The sequence below is a fragment of the Mustela nigripes genome, chromosome 1 (genome assembly GCF_022355385.1).
Source record: "Mustela nigripes isolate SB6536 chromosome 1, MUSNIG.SB6536, whole genome shotgun sequence".
Lineage (NCBI taxonomy): Eukaryota > Metazoa > Chordata > Mammalia > Carnivora > Mustelidae > Mustela > Mustela nigripes.
In genome coordinates, this window is record NC_081557.1 from 86,215,668 (window position 1) to 86,236,523 (window position 20,856).

General features: G+C 39.8%; 2 protein-coding genes across 2 annotated transcripts; both read left to right on the forward strand.

The window, feature by feature from the left end:
• Nucleotides 1-1,086: 1,086 nt before the first annotated feature.
• On the forward strand, nucleotides 1,087-2,055 carry LOC132012480 (olfactory receptor 10G6). Its single transcript, XM_059392524.1, has one exon. The coding sequence runs from the start codon at nucleotides 1,120-1,122 to the stop codon at nucleotides 2,053-2,055; it is 936 nt and encodes a 311-aa protein (XP_059248507.1). The 5' UTR covers nucleotides 1,087-1,119.
• A 10,604-nt stretch (nucleotides 2,056-12,659) lies between these two features.
• Nucleotides 12,660-13,649, forward strand: LOC132012486 (olfactory receptor 10S1). The gene has a single exon (XM_059392536.1). It carries the CDS (start codon nucleotides 12,669-12,671, stop codon nucleotides 13,647-13,649), a length of 981 nt encoding a protein of 326 aa, XP_059248519.1. The 5' UTR covers nucleotides 12,660-12,668.
• The last annotated feature ends 7,207 nt before the right edge of the window (nucleotides 13,650-20,856 follow it).

Below are 20,856 nucleotides of genomic sequence, written 5' to 3' on the forward strand. Positions count from 1 at the left end.
GGGGACTGAGATCTGCTATGGGACAAGTCTTGGGAAGCTACGGGTTTACTTCAGACCTCAGGCACAAATGCAATCACTGGATTTGCCTGATAATGTGGACCATACCACATGCTTTGATGGAAAATAATAGCCAATGTTGATTGTGTGCTGTTATGGACTATGTGATTTTATTTAATCCTTACAATAGTCCTGTGAAATGAGCACAATGATTGTCCCCACTTATAGAATTAAACAAGGAAAGGGGAAATGGGCTTTTCCAAGTTTACCAATGGTATAAGTGGAAGAGCTAGGATTTTTAATTCTGATCTGACCTCTAAGGTCATGCTCTTAAGATATAATACATGCTTCCTTAATGACAGACAGACAGATGGATGGGTGGATGGATGGATGGATGGATGAACTGATGGATCAATTGACAGATAGACTGCACTTACCCAAAAGCAGAGAAAAAAGATGACAACAGGTGCCTTGTGGATGAGAGTTTGTATTGCTTCACTATCATGAAAAATTTTAAATGGCATGTGTATTTTTGCAGTTGATGAAAATGGTTATTTCTACCCATAGCTTTATTCAATGTGTAGCCCAAATAATGCATGTTTAAAAATCTGTGCTGATTTTTATTGGGAATTATATTTCCTACATTAGAAAATATAATTCCAACTCTTGTGTTGTTAAATAAATAAGCGGTTAATTATCTCTCTAGTATATAGATCAGAGATCAAAGTGAAGGAAAACAATGGGATAGCCATTCCTTCAGGGATCAGTTTAGGTTTTATATGACTGTACTTCTTCCTGACATGAAGAACTCTATGTACAGTCTTTCCTTCAGTCTCCTGAATTACATACACATAACTTGTCACATAGGTTTAACCTTGGAAAAAACTCTTGCTCCCTAGAACCCAGCAGAATCCCAAAATCCATGGTGGGTCAGGTGGGTAGGGGTGAAGGGAGGTTGGGTGTGGGGGTGACAGAATGATTTGGAACAAAAGCTGGAGCACAATCTCTCTCTTTCTGAGACCCTTCTATGTCCATATTTGGGAATGACAGAATATATGCTCCATGCCTAGAGAATTTAATGGCCTTCTGCTACTTTTTCTGGCAGATGTGAACTGCAAGGAAATGCGCAGTGAAAACCAGACTTCTGTGTCTCACTTCATTTTGGTGGGTCTGCACCACCCACCACAGCTAGGGGTGCCACTCTTCTTGGCTTTTCTTGTCATCTATGCCCTCACGGTCTCTGGCAATGGACTCATCATCCTCACCGTCTTGGTGGATACCCGGCTCCACCGCCCCATGTACTGGTTCCTGTGTCACCTCTCCTTCTTGGACATGACCATCTCCTCTGCCATTGTCCCCAAGATGCTGGCTGGCTTTCTCTTGGATAGCAGGATTATCTCTTTTGGAGGTTGTGTAATCCAACTTTTTTCTTTCCATTTCCTGGGCTGTACTGAATGTTTCCTTTACACGTTAATGGCTTATGATCGTTTCCTGGCCATTTGTAAGCCTTTACATTATGCTACCATTATGACCCGCAATGTCTGTAACTTCCTGGCTTTCGGCACCTGGCTGGGAGGCACCCTCCACTCACTTTTCCAAACAAGCTTCATATTCCGGCTGCCTTTCTGTGGTCCCAACCGGGTAGACTACTTCTTCTGTGACATTCCCGCCATGCTGCGTCTAGCCTGTGCTGACACCACCATCAATGAGCTGGTCACCTTTGTGGACATTGGGTTCCTGGCCCTCACCTGCTTTATGCTTATCCTCACTTCCTATGGGTATATAGTGGCTGCCATCCTGCGAATCCAGTCTGTCGATGGGCGTCGCAATGCCTTCTCCACCTGTGCCGCCCACCTGACCGTTGTCATTGTTTACTATGTGCCCTGCACCTTCATTTACCTGCGTCCTGGTTCTCAGGAACCCCTGGATGGAGTGGTCGCTGTCTTCTACACTGTCATCACTCCCTTACTTAACCCCATCATCTACACACTCCGCAACAAAGAGATGAAGGCAGCATTGTGGAGGCTGGGAGGTCGCAAAGATGTGCAGCCTCACTGACTCATGAACCCCAGACATGCAAAAGACACTAAGATTCAGGACACAGAAAACTGGGGAGATTTCAGACAGAAAGGAGAGAAGGATCCACGCAGAGAGTAGAAAACTCCTAGGTGCCGAGATGGAGACTGGAATTTTTCCTGCTTTCAAACATGATTTTTTCATATTTCTACGTTCAAATCCAATGGGAATCAAAGCAACTCAGCAAGGATGGAAGCCTGCAGAAAAGATCCAAGATAAGTAAAAATCCACATAAAAAGTCTGTTTCTCTATGACATCAATCTACATGTTTATTATTTCTTCTAATCCTTGAGCAGATTCCCATATTGCTTTTTAATATGTTACAAATAACCTTCATGCAAAACAGGAAGTTTGAACTTGACCTCAGTTATAGAAAGTGGGTGTTTTTATTCCCATGTAGCTGTGGGAAACTGAAGTCAGGGAAGAGAGTGGCCCTTCCATACTTCCTGTTCTCAGCCTTTTACTTTGACAAAAATGGTAGATGGACTTGAATTTGAGGAGGCAATTCCACCACACTGGGAGGGAGCTGTTCATGGGCACTGCATCACTACCTCACCAGTTCTAGCCTTCTCAGTTTGCACAGGGCTCCACCTTGATAAAGCTGAGGGAGGTATGTCAAGGATAAGCTTTCTTGCTCCACAAACACAGGCTAGATCCCCTGGTGTTCCCATGGATATCAGTGAAACAGATCATAGGAGGTGGTGCAAAGAATGTATACACTACTACATTCTGGCATTTTCCTACAACTGTTGAGTATGAATGAGGAGCTGGATGGGATGCGGCATGGACCTGGCTGCAACAGGATGACCTAAAGCCTGGTTTTCCTCGTGAGATGTTGCTAGTAGCTCGTGAAGACCCTTCACTTCCAGGTTTGGGGACACAGGATGCGAGACACAGTTTCATTGTTTCAAATGTACAGGAGTGAGTAAAACCCAGAAAGGATCACTATATTCTCCAGAATCAATTCTATTTGTTGAAGAGCTATGATAATGGATAAGAACTGGTTTCTCTGGACCAGAAACTTTCAGAAATGGAATGTGTGCCATACAACTCCAAAACTGTGACATTGTTGGCTGTTCTAAGAGAGTTTGTAGTCTTATGAGAAGGACATGCATTTGTATCTGAGCATAAAGATAAAATATCTGACTAGAAAATGATTAAGAAACAGCTGGTACAATTCAGTGGACCATAAGTACTGCAGTACTTCAGAAAAGGAGCCCGAGAAAGAGCATCAGTTCTAGAATTTGTAAAGCTGACATCATGGGAAGTATTGGATAACATATGGGTTGAAGGTCTTGTAAAATTGAGTCAGTCAAAGGAAAGGAGTAGACAAATGTTTTTATGTGGGGAGGGGGAACAAAAATCCCCTCAGGATATTCCTAGGAGAATGTTCTAGAAAAGTCTAATCAACTATTTGAAGAGGAACCCTGGGGCTAGGAAAAGGCAGTAGACAAACTCCTGGGCACCTATACAAAGGACAGTGTCCTGGGCACCTCAACATCTCACAGGCCAGGAGGAGGAAGAACTACCTCAGTAAGCCACTGGGCCAGAACGGACTATGGGGAAGTCAGAGGAAAGCAAACAGAAGGACCTCCTCTCCCATTAAGGTCAATGACATATCATGAATGCTTACATCTAAAACTTAATTTGTTGTTTAAGTTTTAATAGAGAAATAGAAGATACATTTCATCAATTTAAAAAAATACACCTAAAAAAATAACAAAGAACAAATTTTACTTTAGTCTCCAACCACAGTTAAAAGAGCAGCAGAGCTGAGGGGTAAAGCTAAGTCTGAGTCTAGAGTTTGAACTCTCCACTTGAATGAAATACAGGAAGTAATGTTTTCCATGTAACTTCACCGCTAGGAAGGGTGTTTTGTTTTCACGTGTGTTTTGAGGTTATCTAGCCTTGAGAGTGAGAAAAATAAAGCAGAGAGGGAAAGTACAAGCCTGAATGTTTCTCCAGTGTGAAAAATAGTAACTAAGAACATTCTACCGTTTAGAGTTTGGATAATAGTATGCTTTGCCTTCCTTCTAAATTTGACTTCTTGTTTTAAAATTTAAATAACCCTCTTCTTCCTATTTTAAAACTTAAGTACTTGATCCAAATAGCATATTTTATTAAAGAAAGAAGCAAATTGGAAAATTGTGTTAGCTTTCATTTCCCAAATGAACAGCTGATTATCACATTACCCTTATAAATACTTGTCATACACACAGACTTAATGTGCTATCTTCTAAGTATGCTAAATTCTTACATGTCCTTGACCTTCTCTCACAATATCCTTTGTATATATGTATGTGTATATATATATGAATATATATGTAAAATGTGTATGCATTTCTTTTATATATGTGTGCATATATGACACACACACACAAAATACAAATTCCTTTAGTATGTTTGTTAGCGCAAACTTTTTGAATAGCTGCATTTTAAAAAACTTTTTAAAGGGCACCTGAGTAGCTCAGCGACTGCCTTCAGCTCCGATCATGATCCTAGAGTCCTCGGATGGAGTCCCACATTGGGCTACTTGCTCAGCAGGGAGTCTGCGTCTCCCTCTGACCCTCCCTCCTCATGTCCTCTGTATCTCATTCTCTCTCTCTCTCTCTCTCAAATAGATAAATAAAATCTTAAAAAAAAAAACTGTTAAATACCCAGTAGAACTACTCTCCCATATTTTCTATTCATGTTAAGATTATTTCTAGCTATTTTCTTATAGTTATTTAAGTGGATTTATAAATAATTTTTTGTGTGTTATATGTATTTTGTGTTGTAGTGTATTATACATTATTTAGAAATGTTTTGATTTATATGTTTTGCTGTCATGATCTAATAGTCATTCCATCTAAGTTATCTTTGTATATATCTATTCAGATCACTTATGTAGTAATTTTTTAATTTTAATATTCAGCAAGAAATCTGATTATGCTTATTTCTAAATTCCTGAAGAACATTTCAATTTACCCCTGTTTTACTTGATCTCTCTAGGAGTGATTTCTTCATTGCAAAATAAATTTAAGCAACATGATCTCTAAGGTTCTATTTCGATATTCAAAAGCTCTATCATTTTTCTACCCCCACTGTTTCCATGAAGTGTTCTTAAAAATTGGTGTATACAGGGAATGTTCTAAACAGACAGACAAGAAAAGAGGAATCATAGAAAAATAGCTAGACTGGCAGCCATCAGCCAGATTTTTTCATATGCCAGAAGTGATAAAATATAGAATGAACAATTTTATAAAAAATTTGCTTCTGTTTCCATTTTTTGCATAGTTTGACTATTTCACTGCATTCAAAGGGCAAAGATAGAACTAACTGATGGTAGTGAGGTATCTTGATTTAAACTGTGTGTAAAGAATATTCTAACATATCTAAACTGTCCAGTAGCGAACTAGGCTTTTCTGTGAAGTAATAATTCTCAGACTGAAAGGGTCATGGAGAAATCTGTGGGTTGAGTAACTGTTTCAGAAAAACAGCTGTGCTGTGCCCCATGTCCCAGGGTCGATGCCTACTGTTAACAGAATGTTCATCATGTATTGTTATTTTAAAGATGTGGAGTTGACATATGGACCATGAGATGAGAAACCGAGCCATCTTGCCAATAAGTGGTGATGGAGGGATGTAAGCTCAAGTGTGTCTACTTCCAAAGTCCATGCTTTTTCTGCAGTGCTGTTTCAAAGATGCTTATGGGAAGCACAAAAATCCATAGCACAGGCCTTCCTCCCAGGGGGATGTGTGATACACTGACAGAGAAGAGGGAAGCAGTACCCTAAGCCAGTCTGGGAACAGGGTCCTTAACACAGTACACTGTCAATACCTCTGGAGTTCACACCCCTGAACACCCCGGGACACTTTTAGACAGAGTAGGAAAACTTCCTGGGGGAGAAAGACTAGATCTAATCTCAAATAGTGGTTTAGATTCTTGCTTCTCCAAGTGTAAACCATGGGAGAACAGCGTGGGCATCACGGGGGAGGAGTCAGAAAAGCAGAATCCCGGGCCCTATTCCACACCTGCAGAATGAGAATCTGTATCTAAGATTCTCAGGGGATTCAGATGCACATGAAGCTCTAAGAAGCTTTGCAGATATCATCAAGTAAAAATGAAGGTTGATTCCTTCAACATGGACTAGAGCAGACTGAAGAGAACAAGAGGAAATTGTGATAAATTTAGGAGAGGGTGAAGAAATCTACTTAATAGAGAAGTGTCCTGAATAGGGGAAGGATGGAGGAAAAAAGAATAAATAGACAACAATCTGTCAGATTTTAGATAGTCTTGAGTTGTGAAGTGAAAATGTTATGGAGCCCAGTAAAAAAGTATGGGAGGGTGAGGTGGCTTGCAATTCTAGGGGATCAGTGAGACACACATGACTGGGATTTGATCAGGCAGTGAATTGCAGGGGGGAGTGACTCATTCAAGGAGAGAGATGACAATTGAGGAAAGCTTGTAGGAAATCATTTGTCTAATCATCCAGCTGGGATGAAATGAGAATTATAATAAAGGTTGTAAAAATTGAGATGCAGATACAGATAGAGATACTTTTCAGAACTAAAGGCTGAAATGAAAAAGAAAATTCACATGGAACTTTGACTTTGAGCTTGACCCACCGAAGAGGCTGGAAAGAGCGTGTGCAGAAAGACAAGACCTTAAGATTCAGAGAGACAAAATCTATAGACGAGCGTACCATAAACCACAGGAATTGTTCTTCTGATATTTCAGTGAACACACAATCCCAAGCTTTGCGAGAATCTCTAGAGGCCAGACAGTAAAATCTCACCCTGGATGTGTAGAGCATGGGACTATTATGTTCCTGCTAAAGAAATAAAATGCAGACTCCAGGCAAGAGTTTACATGAGTTTGATAAACTTTTCCATGCCTCCTAGAAATAAGGCTTTACCCATCACCATCTGCAGCTCCAAAAACCACCTAAAAAGCAAGAGAGTAAAAATCTGGAAGAAATCAAGTTTTGCAAGGTCTTCAGTAGGAGTTGCATTTTTTTTTTTTTAAGATTTTATTTATCCATTTGACAGACGGAGATCACAAATAGGCAGAGAGGCAGGCAGAGAGAGAGGAGGACGCAGGCTCCCCGCTGAGCAGATGCGGGGTTCCATCCCAAGACCCCAACATCATGACCTGAGCAGAAGGCAGAGGCTTAACCCACTGAGCCACCCAGGTGCCCCTGGAGTTGCATTTTTCAGGCTCTCTCAGAGATCATGAATTTACTCGGATAGGACAGTAGTGCTTTCAGCCCCTGGCTGTACCTTGTGTACCAAATGCAATGAGCGATTTCTCTACTGAGGGATTCATACAGTAAAGAAGCAGACAATAGTAAAATTCTGTGACCTTTAAGGACCTGCAGAGTCATCTTATCAGTTACTGTATGTCCCATGAAGCAAATTGCACTTGGAAATGATCTCTTAGAAAAAACGAAATGTTCAAATACAAAGATTGGACTCAGGTAAGTAAAAAGAGGGGCAATGAACCAACTACTCTAAGCGAACATGTGGTCACAGGGACAATTGTCCAGCTCCAAGCAGGTAAATCACTTCTTCCTGAGCCACGCTCCCAGCATCACCGGGACTGAGAATCTCTCACCACACGACTGTAGGCTCCCAAGTTCACCTTTCCCCCTGAAGCTCTCCTTGTGCCACTGCTGTAGGGAGAGTACCTGGTAGCCTTTGCTCGGCCATTTTTATCACATATCTAAAATATAAAAGACATTTATTTCTAGGCCCTCAACAGATACCGCATAGCCCAATGCAGCATAAGGCACTAAAAGAGGAGCTGGCTATTGACATGGAAGGAAAAGGCGATGTTCAGATAACAGACGGAAGCAGACGGTGCCTGAAGAGTTTGAACGTGCTTCCGTTGGTGGAATCTCCATTGTTCAAGTGGAGACTGAAGAAAGCATCCTATAGAAAAATTGAGAGAAGTGTGACAGAAATCAGTGTGACCAAATGAATGTCATGACATTCAATGTCTAATGTGACCAACAGAAATGAAAATATTTCAAGTGTGAGTGTTTCCGTTATTAACTACAGTGATTGTAGAGAAAGCAGAAAGGTGCATGGTAGAGCTATTTCAAAGATAGGCATGAAGGCATAGTGTATAGGATGTAGAATTACAAATAGTAGCCAATCCGTGAGTAAATTATTCCACAGTTATTTGAGTACACCTAGAATCCTTGTAAAACCTTACAGCTTAAGTATTTTTTAATCCATTTACAGATGAGGAAACTAAGTCGGAAACTTCAAGGGACTTGGTAACAAGCTATTCTACTTGCATGGAGTCTGGATTTGAACACAAGTCTACCTCTCTCCAGAACACCTACTCATTTCTCTGTATCCTAGTGTCTGGGAGATCGTGGGCTGTAGTCACTTCTTTACCTGGCTTAGCACCTCGTTCGGAAGATTTCGAGTTTGTTCTGCTTTTTTTTAAAAACAGATGTACTGAGGGGCGCCTGAGTGGCTCAGTGGGTTAAGCCTCTGCCTTCGGCTCAGGGTCCTGGGAGCCTGCTTCCTCCTCTCCCTCTGCTTGCCTCTCTGCCTACTTGCGATCTCTCTCTCTCTCTGTCAAATAAATAAATGAAATCTTAAAAAAAAAAAAAAAAACACAGATCTACTGAAGCATACAAGTCAATTTTTGAAGTTTATACAGGTTGTGCACTTTCTAATTTTAGGGCATGTCTGTCACTTTAGGCCTATTTACCATGAATCCCTGATACACCACCCACACCCGCCAGCCTTGAGTACTAAAATCTATGTCCTGCCTCTGTCCATTTCACGTACATGTCATCATACAGCATGTGATCTTTTCTGTCTGACTTCCTTTCACTTAGCATCTTTTGGGATCACTCACATTCACCCCGTGCTCTTTCCTGAGGTTCATTATTTTAATAAGAGTTACTGTCCCATATGCAGCATATCGCACTTCATGCTTCTTTATAGCTGAATAATGTTGCGTACCATGCACGTATCATGTGTGTTCATCCGTTCACCGGAAGATGGACTGCTGAATTGTGTCTATATTTCACTACTATGAGTAGTGCTGCCAAGAATATGTGTATATGTTTTCATGTGAACATGTGTTCAGTTCTCACACCTATGTAACCAAGAGTAGAATGGTTGTGTTATATGGTAACTCTGTGTAACGTCTCAAAGAAATTCCAAACTGTTTTCCACAGTGGCTGCACCATTTTCTATTCCCACCAACAGTGCATGAGGGTTCCCATTTCTCTACCATTCTTGCCAACGTTTGTGCTTTCTTTTTTTTTTCTTTCCTCTTACTTTTTTTTTTTTTAATACAAAGGAAGCCTGGACCATCTTGTTATGCCAGGAAGTAAGGAAATATATGAAAAGATGGAGCATACCAGTAAGACACGGGACAAACAGAATAATAACCAAAACTAGTACAATTTGAATAATAAAATAAATAATTACCATGTTGGATATTTAATCTCAGGATCAAATGTGTATCCATGAGCCCCTATCTATGTAAGCTATTGAATAAATAAATAAATAAATAAATGGGAGGAAGAATCACTTATTCCTTATAGAAATTCCAGTTAATAATCTAGAAAATCAAGGGAAATTTGAAAATCACCATTAGACTAACAACAAAGTAATAATATTTTCAGGCAAAATACACAAATATCTTCTAAAATAAGTAAGTGAAAGATTGATAGGATATGGAATTTAAGCTTAGTCTCAAAGACCCCCCCCCACAGAGACATGTCACATAATATAATAAAACATACTATAATATATAATATTTTATATATATATAATAAAACATACTGACATCATGTATATTCTGAAATGCCCTAAAAAGGTTAAATCTTCATTTCTCTTCTGTAGCTTCCTGATTATGGAAATGCCAATCATTAGGTAAATTTATGTTTAACTTTTTAAGTAACTGCCAAACTGTTTTCCAAAGTGGCTATACCATTTTGTATTTTCTCTAGCAACGTATACAGGTTTCAGTTTCTCTACATCCAATAACACTGCATACCATTTGTCTTACATACACACACACACAGTGTGTGTTTGTGTGTGTGTGTGTATAACATCCATTCCAGTGAGTGTGACAAGAGAAAATCTCAAACAAAATTGGCCAAAATATCAGGGATACACATCTACCACTGATATAAAAGACGTTGTGATATATTTATCTATCCAACATTGAAATGGGCTTTCTGGTGAAAGAGGGATTACTCTGTTATGGAATTTTTTCAACCAGAAGCTATAGCATTTTTTTTCAGGAGCACCATGGGAAATACTACTGCATTGAATAAATTAGTGAAAATGAAGAAATGAAAGGTCGTATGTTATGTTCCTGCTACATTCTAAGTAAAATAATAATTATCACAAATGATGATATCCTCATTTTTATTGTGAGAAATGGAGGAACAGAGAAATTCAGCACCATGATCCCGTTCTTTCAGCTAATGAGTGCCTGACCAGGGATTTATTTTTATTTTATTTTATTTTATTTTATTTTTTATTCTTATTTTATTTTATTAATTTATTTGTCAGAATGAGAGAGAGATTATTTATTTGTCAGAAAGTCAGAGAGAAAGAGAGGGGGGAGCAGCAGACAGAGGGAGAGGCTCCCTGCTGAGCAAGGAGCACAACTCAGGACTTGCCCCAGAACCCTGGGATCATGACCTAAGCTGAAGGCAGAGGCTTAACCCACTGAGCCACACAGGCATCCCCTGACCAGGGATTTAAACTCGAGTCTATAAAAATCAAAATAAACTTCACTCCTTAATATTTTGACTGCTTTATCCCCAAAATGTTCATGGGAAACTAGAGAAGAAGGCATGAGATATTTTCCCTGTGGGAAGACATGATATATGCATACGGAACACTGAAGTAGTAGAGACACTACATGCTTAGGTATTTATTTATAATTATCACAAATACTGTAGGTTTCAGGAATGAATAAATTAGTGTGATATAAAGTATTCATAAAGTATTTAATGTTCAAACTTAAGTACAAAGAGTAGATTTGTGAGAGATTAAATGAATTTCATTCATGTTAAAAAATGGAATGCAGTGATGAAATCAGAGAGGGATTATGGCAAATTGCATAGAAGATGAGGCAAACTGCATCCCTAGATAAGAGAGATTTCTTTGAGGGGTTGTAGGAGATAAGGATTTTGTGATAATAATGGAAATAATGTGTAGATAACTTTGACTCTCAGACAGCAATACAATTTATGCCTTAGGCAGTGGGGAACAGTAAAGAACAGAGATAAATTAAACAATGTTTCTGTAAGAAGACTGACAAAGAAGCTGACTAGAGAACTGAGAGAGAGCTGGGACGCAATACCCTTGTGAATTCTAGGTATAAAACATGCACATAGAGGCTTAGGTCCATGTTACAAAGGGGTAACTAACTATGAAGATACAATAGAAATTAGGAGTTATTTCTTTTTTAAAGATTTAATTATTTATTTGACAGAGAGAGAGAGAGATCACAAGCAGGCCGAGAGGCAGGCAGAGAGAGAGGAGGAAGCAGGCACCCTCTGAGCAGAGAGCCTGATGCGAGGCTCAATCCCAGGACTCTGGGATCATGACCTGAGCTGAAGGCAGAGGCTTAACCCACTGAGCCACTCAAGCACCCAGGAGTTTGGTTTTTTGTTTTTTTGATTTTTAAGATTTATTTATTTATTTATTTGAGGGGATTTGAGAGAGCACAAGGGGCTGAGGGAGAGGGATAAGCAAACTCCCCCCACTGCCATGCACAGGGCTCAATCCCAGGACCCTGGAACCATGACCTGAGCTGACTGAGCCATCCAGGTACCCCAGAAATCAGGAGTTTAGAGATAATCTTCACATAATGCAACATCTAGGTTTAGGAGATAAAGGATGAAAAGGATTGAAGAAAACTCTTGGATTTCAACTCCAACCCAAAGTAAAGGCATGGAAAAACATTTCCTAAAAGGCTGAAACAAAGATGTACAGGAAGAGCAAGAAATATACTTAAATATTTGTCCTACTAATTATGCAGTCAAGGCTTCTTTGTCATACACTTGAGAGTTAGCTATGGGTCGCTGTTAATTCCAAAGAATTCCCTCTGGGTGAGGAATGGATGGAACTGCTGGGTGTCTGGCTGACGTAACAGCCCCCCCCCCACCACTCTGGGTAAGTATCCCCCAAAGATGGGCTACAGCTCCCTAGCATCACTCGGTAATAAGAGCCACATCTGCAGTACGGCAGAGTAAATTAGGAGAGTGAAGGCATCACAATTCTGAAATATTTGCGGGATTGATATGGTCCACAAGAGTAGGATTTACAATCCATACTTATATTGGTGCTATCTAGGAGATGCATTTCTCCAAGTAATTATTACAGTCCTTTATGTACCTCAAAGGATTGTAGGTCCCCCATATTGAAAAAGTCATTTCTGAAACAACAGCAAGAAAACAACAGATCAAAAGAGTGAAATGAACCTGTATATCTTTCTCTCGTGTAGGGCGCAAGACCAAGCCAGCACAGTCCGACAGCACATGACATTTCAGCTAAGAGAGATGGCTGTTCATTACATTTGTTGATATAAGTTTTGTTACAAAGGGGTAACTAACCACTTCATGTGTGAGAAGATGGCCATTGAGACAGAGGACCCCAACCAGACCGTGGTGAGCCACTTCTTTCTGGAGGGTCTGATGTACACAGCTGAACATTCTAGCCTCTTCTTCCTCCTCTTCCTCCTCATCTACAGCATCACCTTGACCGGGAATCTCCTTATTCTCATAACTGTGGGCTCTGACCCTCACCTCCACTCCCCTATGTACCACTTCCTGGGGCACCTCTCCTTCCTGGATGCCTGTTTGTCCACAGTGACGGTGCCCAAGGTCATGGCAGGCCTCCTGACTGCGGATGGGAAGGTGATTTCCTTTGAGGGCTGCGCTGTACAACTTTACTGCTTCCATTTCCTGGCCAGCACTGAGTGCTTCCTATACACAGTCATGGCCTATGACCGCTACCTAGCTATCTGTCAGCCACTACACTACCCAGTGGCCATGAACAGACGCATGTGTGCGGGGCTGGCTGGACTCACTTGGACCATAGGTGCTGTGCACTCTGCAATCCACACCTCCCTCACCTTCCGCCTGCTCTACTGTGGTCCACACCACATTGCCTACTTCTTCTGCGACATCCCCCCGGTGCTGAAGCTGGCCTGCGAAGACACCACCATTAATGAGCTCGTCATGCTGGCCAACATTGGCATCGTGGCTGCAGGCTGCCTGATTCTCATCGTCGTATCCTACGTCTTCATCGTCGCGGCGGTGCTGCGCATCCGCACTGCCCAGGGCCGGCGGCGCGCCTTCTCCACCTGCTCATCCCACCTCACAGTGGTGCTCCTGTACTACGTGCCACCTGTCTGCATCTACCTGCAGCCTCGCTCCGGGGGGGCAGGAGCTGGGGCCCCCGCTGTCTTCTACACGATCATCACTCCCATGCTCAACCCTTTCATCTACACTCTGCGGAACAAGGAGGTCAAGAGGGCTCTCCAAAGGTTTCTGGGCCAAGGCTCACGAGAGTCTCCAGCAGGCAGCCCACTCCCCTGACCTGTGCTGGGATTCTTCATTTGCCTGCCAAGAAAACAACTGTTCCCAGAGCAAAATGGGGAGGGGAAATCATTCAGGTGGGAATCAGTGCAACTGAGTTTCAGCCCAGCCACGAGCTTTCCCCCCTCCCTTTGGCCAAGTGACATTTCTCAATGTCTCAGTCACAAAAGCTCCATCTATAAAATGGAAGGACCTCGAAGGTGATGTCTAAGAGTATCTTCCAGATCTATATTTCATGGCTCAGAGGTAAGTGAAATGCTGTTCATAACCTCATTTGTTTAAATAAATGATTCTTTTTTATTTCATATACAATAATTTGATTAAATAACACATATTAAAGAATACTGATACCAATATGTAATGAACAAATAATAAATAAAACTTTACCTACACATCACCTAGCTTAAGAGAACAGACCATGCTTTCAAGAGGATAAAATACAACTACACAGAGAAAAGTGACTTGCTCAAGGCCACGTAGAAAGTGTCATTATCTTTACTTTCTCATTCAAGATGGTATAGAACAAAGTAGTAGAATTAAGATGGATTTTGAGGTCAGAGCTACCAGTATTCTAATCCTGATCCCACCAGTCAGTTAGGCGTAGAATCTTATACAAATTTAATAATACTTGGTGTCTCAATGTCCTCTATTAAATGTAAAGTTAAAAAGAACTACTTTGGGACATCTGGGTGGCTCAATCATTAAGTGTCTGCCTTTGGCTCAGCTCATGATCCCAGGGTCCTCCATCCAGCCCCACATCAGGCTCCCTGCTCGGTGGGAGCCTACTTCACCCTCTCCCACTCCCTGCTTGTGTTCCCTATCTCGCTGTATCTCTCTCTGTCAAATAAAAAAATAAAAATCTTTAAAAAAAAAAATACTTTGTAGGATTTTAGGAGGTTAAGTGCCTAGTGCAAAATAAATGTTCCCTTTTCTTACCAAGCCTGCTAAGGATGTCAAAGAGAACTTATTATATAAGCTAAGGTTCAATGTATTTCTGAAGAATTGGCAGGATTTTGATATCTTCATTGAACGTGGAGGAAGCAACACAAAAAATATATATATTTCTAGACTCCAAGGTAATAAATAATAACTCTAGGCTTTAGTGAGAGCAGCTTGCCTGCCACAGAAGTGGGTAGAGCTAGGCTGTGTTCAAAGAAATCTATGAATGACCCAGAAGTACTCTGTAGACGGAAAAACCTTGAATGTCAGATTCAAGAGTCTGGATTATGCACCAGACATTCTGCCTCTTTATTTCTCCAGTTCTTCTATAGAAAGAAGCAGCAGCCACATTCATAAATGCTAGAACAAAAGGGACAAATGGTAGAATGACCAGTTAATAGACCACCATAACAACCTAGACGTGAGAAAAACAGTGTCTAACTTGGGTAATATCATTGGAGACGGAGAGGCATTTTACAGAATTATGTTAGAGGTGTTGTAAAGGGAACAAACTGAAAAAGCATTAGAATTATAGTAGTAACCATAATCATTTTGAGCACACAAATGTATAAGGCGCTGTGCCTGTTATTTTATATTATTCCTCCTTAAAACTATATTTCAAGACAATGGTATTAATCACCTTCTACAGACAAGAAAAATGAAGCTGAAGGAGGTGACATAAATTTTCTAAGATCATGCAACCAGTAATAGTTAAAGCCAGGATTTCAATTCATGTCTCTATGGCTTCAGAAATCCTGCATTTCGATTATAACTGAATACCTTAGAGAGAATTGAATCTAGCCTTCACTGTTTATAAACTCCCAATTCATTAGAGGTCTCAAGATCATGTTAGACCTTGAGCCAAGGGTAGACCTCTTTGAGATAAGGATTCCCTGAACTTTAAATAGTGCCTCGTCCTCCACAGAGGCAGGATCTGAACCTGGCATTTCTGGAAAAGAAAAAATACATTAAAAAAAAAAAAGAAAGAAAGAAGTCAGGGCGCCTGGGTGGCTCAGTGGGTTAAGCCTCTGCCTTTGGCTTAGGTCATGATCTCAGGGTCCTGGGATTAAGCCCCGAATTGGGCTCTCTGCTAAGCAGGGAGCCTGCTTCCTCCTCTCTCTCTGCCTGCCTCTCTGCCAACTTGTGATCTCTGTCTGTCAAATAAATAAATAACATCTTAAAAAAAAAAAAAGAAAAAAGAAAGAAAGAAGTGCATGGAAGATACCACACTCCGCCAAAATTCAGAGCTAATCTCCTTTGTTCTAGTATCTCAGAGTTGCCAATATATCTGTAGGAAGGCCAGAAGGAACCCAGAGAAGTTCATTATTCCCATAGAGTAGGTTTTAAACATAGGAAGAGCCAAACATAGAATGGGAGGCAGAGCTAAAACAAAGTATGGTCCTGTCCTAAAGCATTCCTCTCTATCATCAAATGGCTGCTTTGTTAAAATAATAGGATACATCACAGAAGAAGAATATGCCTGTACCATTCCAGTCCCTTCTTCTCAACTTTGGCCCTACTCTTTCTATACCTGTCTACCCAGTAAGAATCCTTTACTCTCTCAGACTCTGCTCTTCTATCTTCATATCTGACCCGGTCAGCCTGCATCACACTGATTCATTATAGCTTTCATAATGGCACTGACACTAAAGCTGTCCTGTCTTACATAGTTATTGAATGTGTCATGTGCATAACTGGATTATAAGAACTTTAAAAGCACAGATTCCATAGACCTCATATATGTCCCAACCAAAGGTTAACTCTATAAAATATTTGTTCAACTCAATACTCAAAATTTGAAAATCAAACCAGACACTATCCATTCTTCACAAGAAGGTTATCAAGTCAGAAAATTGGTTTTTCATCCAGACAAATTGTTCCTCCCAATTATCTTCTCCTTTTAGATATTTTGATCTTCAGTTTTGATTTTTAAATTTAGGAGACTGGATGTATTTCTAATATTACAGGCTCACTTGAAATTTAAAGGAAACAGATGACAGAATTACTGAATATGAGTTAAGATGAAAACAATATTTAACGAAAGGAGGACAACTGCATAGGGTTATCATTTTCTCAGTCTCCTGGCAATGCCAATAGGGCATAGACTGATAGTCTCTTTTTGACGAATATGGCAAAGGGACAGGAAACAAATGCATTATTTAGGCGGGATAACTTGCGGAGAGGACATGCTACAAGAGTGACAAAGCATCCTTACTATTGGTCATCTATGGTCTGGTGCTTCTGAGGGAGAAGTTCACCAGGACCCCTGAAGGTAGAATGTGCAAAGAAATTGTGAACCGTGTGATCAGATGAACTAACTAACCTCATCGAATGAAGGACTTTGTGGCAACAGTGGCATTCAAATAATGAAGATGCAAGTGATACATGATTTCAGTCCTGTTGTTTTTTTAATAATGTGACAGTCTATAAAGCATGTAGGTGTGTCCCCCTCACCAGCAATGCTAACATTTAATAAAATAATATTTCTTGAAAATATTCTATTACTTAGTTTTTATTACCAAGTTCATATCCACTAATTGCTAAAATGGGCTTTAACGATTGCTAACAGTTGTGCTATGTAAATTAGGATAAATATCTGAAAACATTAAAACTGGGCGGGGGGTTGGCGCACAGACTTAGAGACACTATGACAAGGTAGTGTTTCCCCAGAATGTTGTAGAAATGTGTAAGCTTAGGAGTGAGATGTTTTACCACCCTTTAATTAAGGGAGTTTCATGATGAAATAAGGATGCCCCAAAGTTTGAGTAAAAGTCCTTGAACGTAGATCATTCTCTCTCTCCCTCTCTCTCTTTCTCCCCTAACCCTTCAATAAAGGCTTATAAATTCTAAGATATTGAGGCAGATTGTATTTTCCTAAGATGACCACAACAGTATCATCCATCCCAAACCTTCTTCTTGAAAAGAAATGAAGACACTTTCCATCAAGAGCTAAGGGGTCTGTTCCCCAACACTCCCCCTCCCCACCCTGCCTTCTGAATTTGGAAGATGCTAGGTGACTTCTCAGGTTGGATCACCATAGGCAATGCAGCCTTGCCCTGGCTCTTGAACGCACCTACTCTTGGAACTATTCACTATGCTCTGAGACAGGGCAAATAGCCATGGGCCACAGAAAGAGACATATGTAGAGAGGTTCACATGAAGATGTTCTGACGCCCTGGGCCCACTGCAGCTAAGTTCTCAGAGACAACAGTGAGTACAGGTTTCCCAGCCATAGGACTAGCCATCGAACCTCGGGCTGCCCCAGGGACTACCAAGTGAAGGGGAGATGAGCCTTTATCATGATACCTGGCACAAATTCCAGACTTGTGAATAAATCATTGATTGTTGTTGTCTTAAGATGCTAAATGTTGGGATGTTTTGTTACATAGCAAAAAATTAACAGAGCACGATTTATGCCTAGTCACTGCCACTAACATATACTGCTACTAACATATACACACAGACATGAGTATAGTATCTTCTCCAGGAACCATTGGTTGTGCTCCCAAATAATTTACCCATTGTTCTTTATATTCTGTTCCCTCACATCTTATAATAATAGAACAAACTGATTCCAAAGTTAGCAGAAGGAAGGATATAAAGATTAGAGTAAAAATAAATAAAATACAAAACAAGGAAACAATAGGAAAAAATCTACAAAACTAAGGGTTGGTTTTTTGAAAAGATAAAATTGACAAACCCCTAGCTCAACTAAGGAGAAAAAGAGAGAAAACTCAAAGAAATAAAATAAGAAACTTTACAACTGATGGCCAGAAATTTAAAAGATCATGAGGCACTATTATGAGCAAATATAGACCAGCAAATTTTGCAATGCAGAATAAATGGATAAATTCCAGGAAACATAAAACTTACCAAGACTAAATTATGAAGAAATAGAAAGTCTGAATAGATCTATTAACAAATCTGCAGGTTAGAGAAGTACTCAAAAACCTCCCAACAAAGAAAAGCCCAGGACCATAATGCTTGACAGATTAATTCTACCAAACATTTAAAGAAGAATTAATACCAGTCTTTTTTAAGCTCTTGGGTGAGAGAGTCAATGGTCGATGGTGGGAATCAGGTATCTTACTGTGAGAACTGGCAGCTTACAAACAAGCGAGCAGAGAAAGCACGTGGTACTAGATTAGAATAAGAGTCATCAGTATGCACACATGTTTAACTGAATATAACCACAGATGACTGCATACGGACATATTTATTGATAGGTATCAGCTTAGAGGGCCTAGAAGCAGTGATACCCTAGTAGCAGCAAGAACATTTCATGCCCAGATATTGGTTTCTAATGATGATCTGCAATGAAAGAAACCAGGAAAGGAACTCGGGCAGGAAAGATGAGCATCTTCTGGTGCTAGAAAGCAAAGAAGTGCTAAACTACACACACACACGGTTATGTCAAAGAGACACAAGAACTGGGACACCTGGGACAGTGGGTTGAGTTTTTGACTCTTGACTTTGGCCCAAGTCATGATCTGGTTGTGGGATCAACCCCCACATCAAGCTCCATGCTCACCAGGGAGTTTGCTTGGGATTCTCTCTCTCTCCCCCTGCCCTTCCCCCACTCAAATAAATAAATCTTTAAAAAATAAAAATAAAAAGAGACACAAGAACCAATTGAAAGTGTTCTCAATAGCCAAAACTTGAATAATTTGAGTAACAGAATAAATAAAGCAGTAATGGAATAAAATTTAATATATAAAATAAATGTCCATCTCTCCATCATGATATAAATAAATGATTAAATAAGTAGAGGGATAATAAAATGAAAAAATCCGTGGTGCAGAAGCCGAAGAAACAGAAAAAAAGAAATAATAGAGTTAAGAGCAAAAATATTTGAACTATAGACAACATTTGCAAGCCACATATCCAACAAAGACTTCCTGGTATGTATCTAGAAAGTATTTTTAAAGAGAAAAAGAAAGAAGTACTAAAACTCAGTGGCAAAAACATGAATAATGAAACATTCCTATTAGAAAATGGGTAAAAGATGTGAAAAGACAGATCAATGAAGAGGACATATACCTGAAAAATAAGCACATAAAAATATGTTCAATATCATCAGGAATGAGGGTGATATAAGTTAAAACCACAATGAGACATTTCACATCATCAGAATGACCAGAATAAAATACAGTGACAATATGAAATATGGCACAGATATGGAAAGCTGGGTTATTCATATATATTATTCATATATATATATATATATATATATATATATGTATATATTGCTGGAGGGGATGTAAAATGGTACTACAGCCACTTTGTTAACTAACTAGAATTTAAATAAAAACTTGAAATCATTTTGAGTTTATCTTTGTGTATGGTGTAAGAGAATGGTTGAGTTTCATTCTTCTACATAAAGCTGTCCAATTTTCCCAGCACCATTTATTGAAGAGACTGTCTTTTTTCCACTGTATATATTTTCCTGCTTTGTTGAAGATTATTTGACCATAGAGTTGAGGGTCCATATCTGGACTCTCTACTCTGTTCCACTGGTCTATGTGTCTGTTTTTATGCCAGCACCATGCTGTCTTGGTGATCACAGTTTTGTAGTAAAGCTTGAAATCAAGTACTGTGATGCCGCCAGTTTTATTTTTGTTTTTCAGCATTTCCTTAGTGATTCAGGGTCTCTTGTGATTCAATACAAATTTTATGATTATTTGCTCCAGCTCTTTGAAAAATACCAGTGGAATTTTGATTGGAATGGCATTAAAAGTATAGATTGCTCTAGGCAGTATAGACATTTTAACAATATTTGTTCTTCTGATCTAAGAGCATGGAATGGTCTTCCATCTTTTTGTGTCTTCTTCAGTTTCTTTCATGAGTGTTCTGTAGTTCCTCGAGTACAGAAAAAGACCTCAACGTGAGACAGGAATCCATCAGAATCCTAGAGGAGAACATAGGCAGTAACCTTTTTGATATCAGCCACAGCAACTTCTTTCAAGATATATCTCCAAAGGCAAAGGAAACAAAAGTGAAAATGAACTTTTGGGACTTCATCAAGATCAAACGCTTCTGCACAGCAAAGAAAACAGTCAACAAAACAAAGAGGCAACCCCCAGAATGGGAGAAGATATTTGAAAATGACAGTATAGACAAAAGGTTGATATCCAGGATCTATAAAGAACTCCTCGAGCTCAACACACACAAAACAGATAATCATATCAAAAAATGGGCAGAAGATATGAACAGACACTTCTCCAATGAAGACATACAAATGGCTATCAGACACATGAAAAAAATGTTC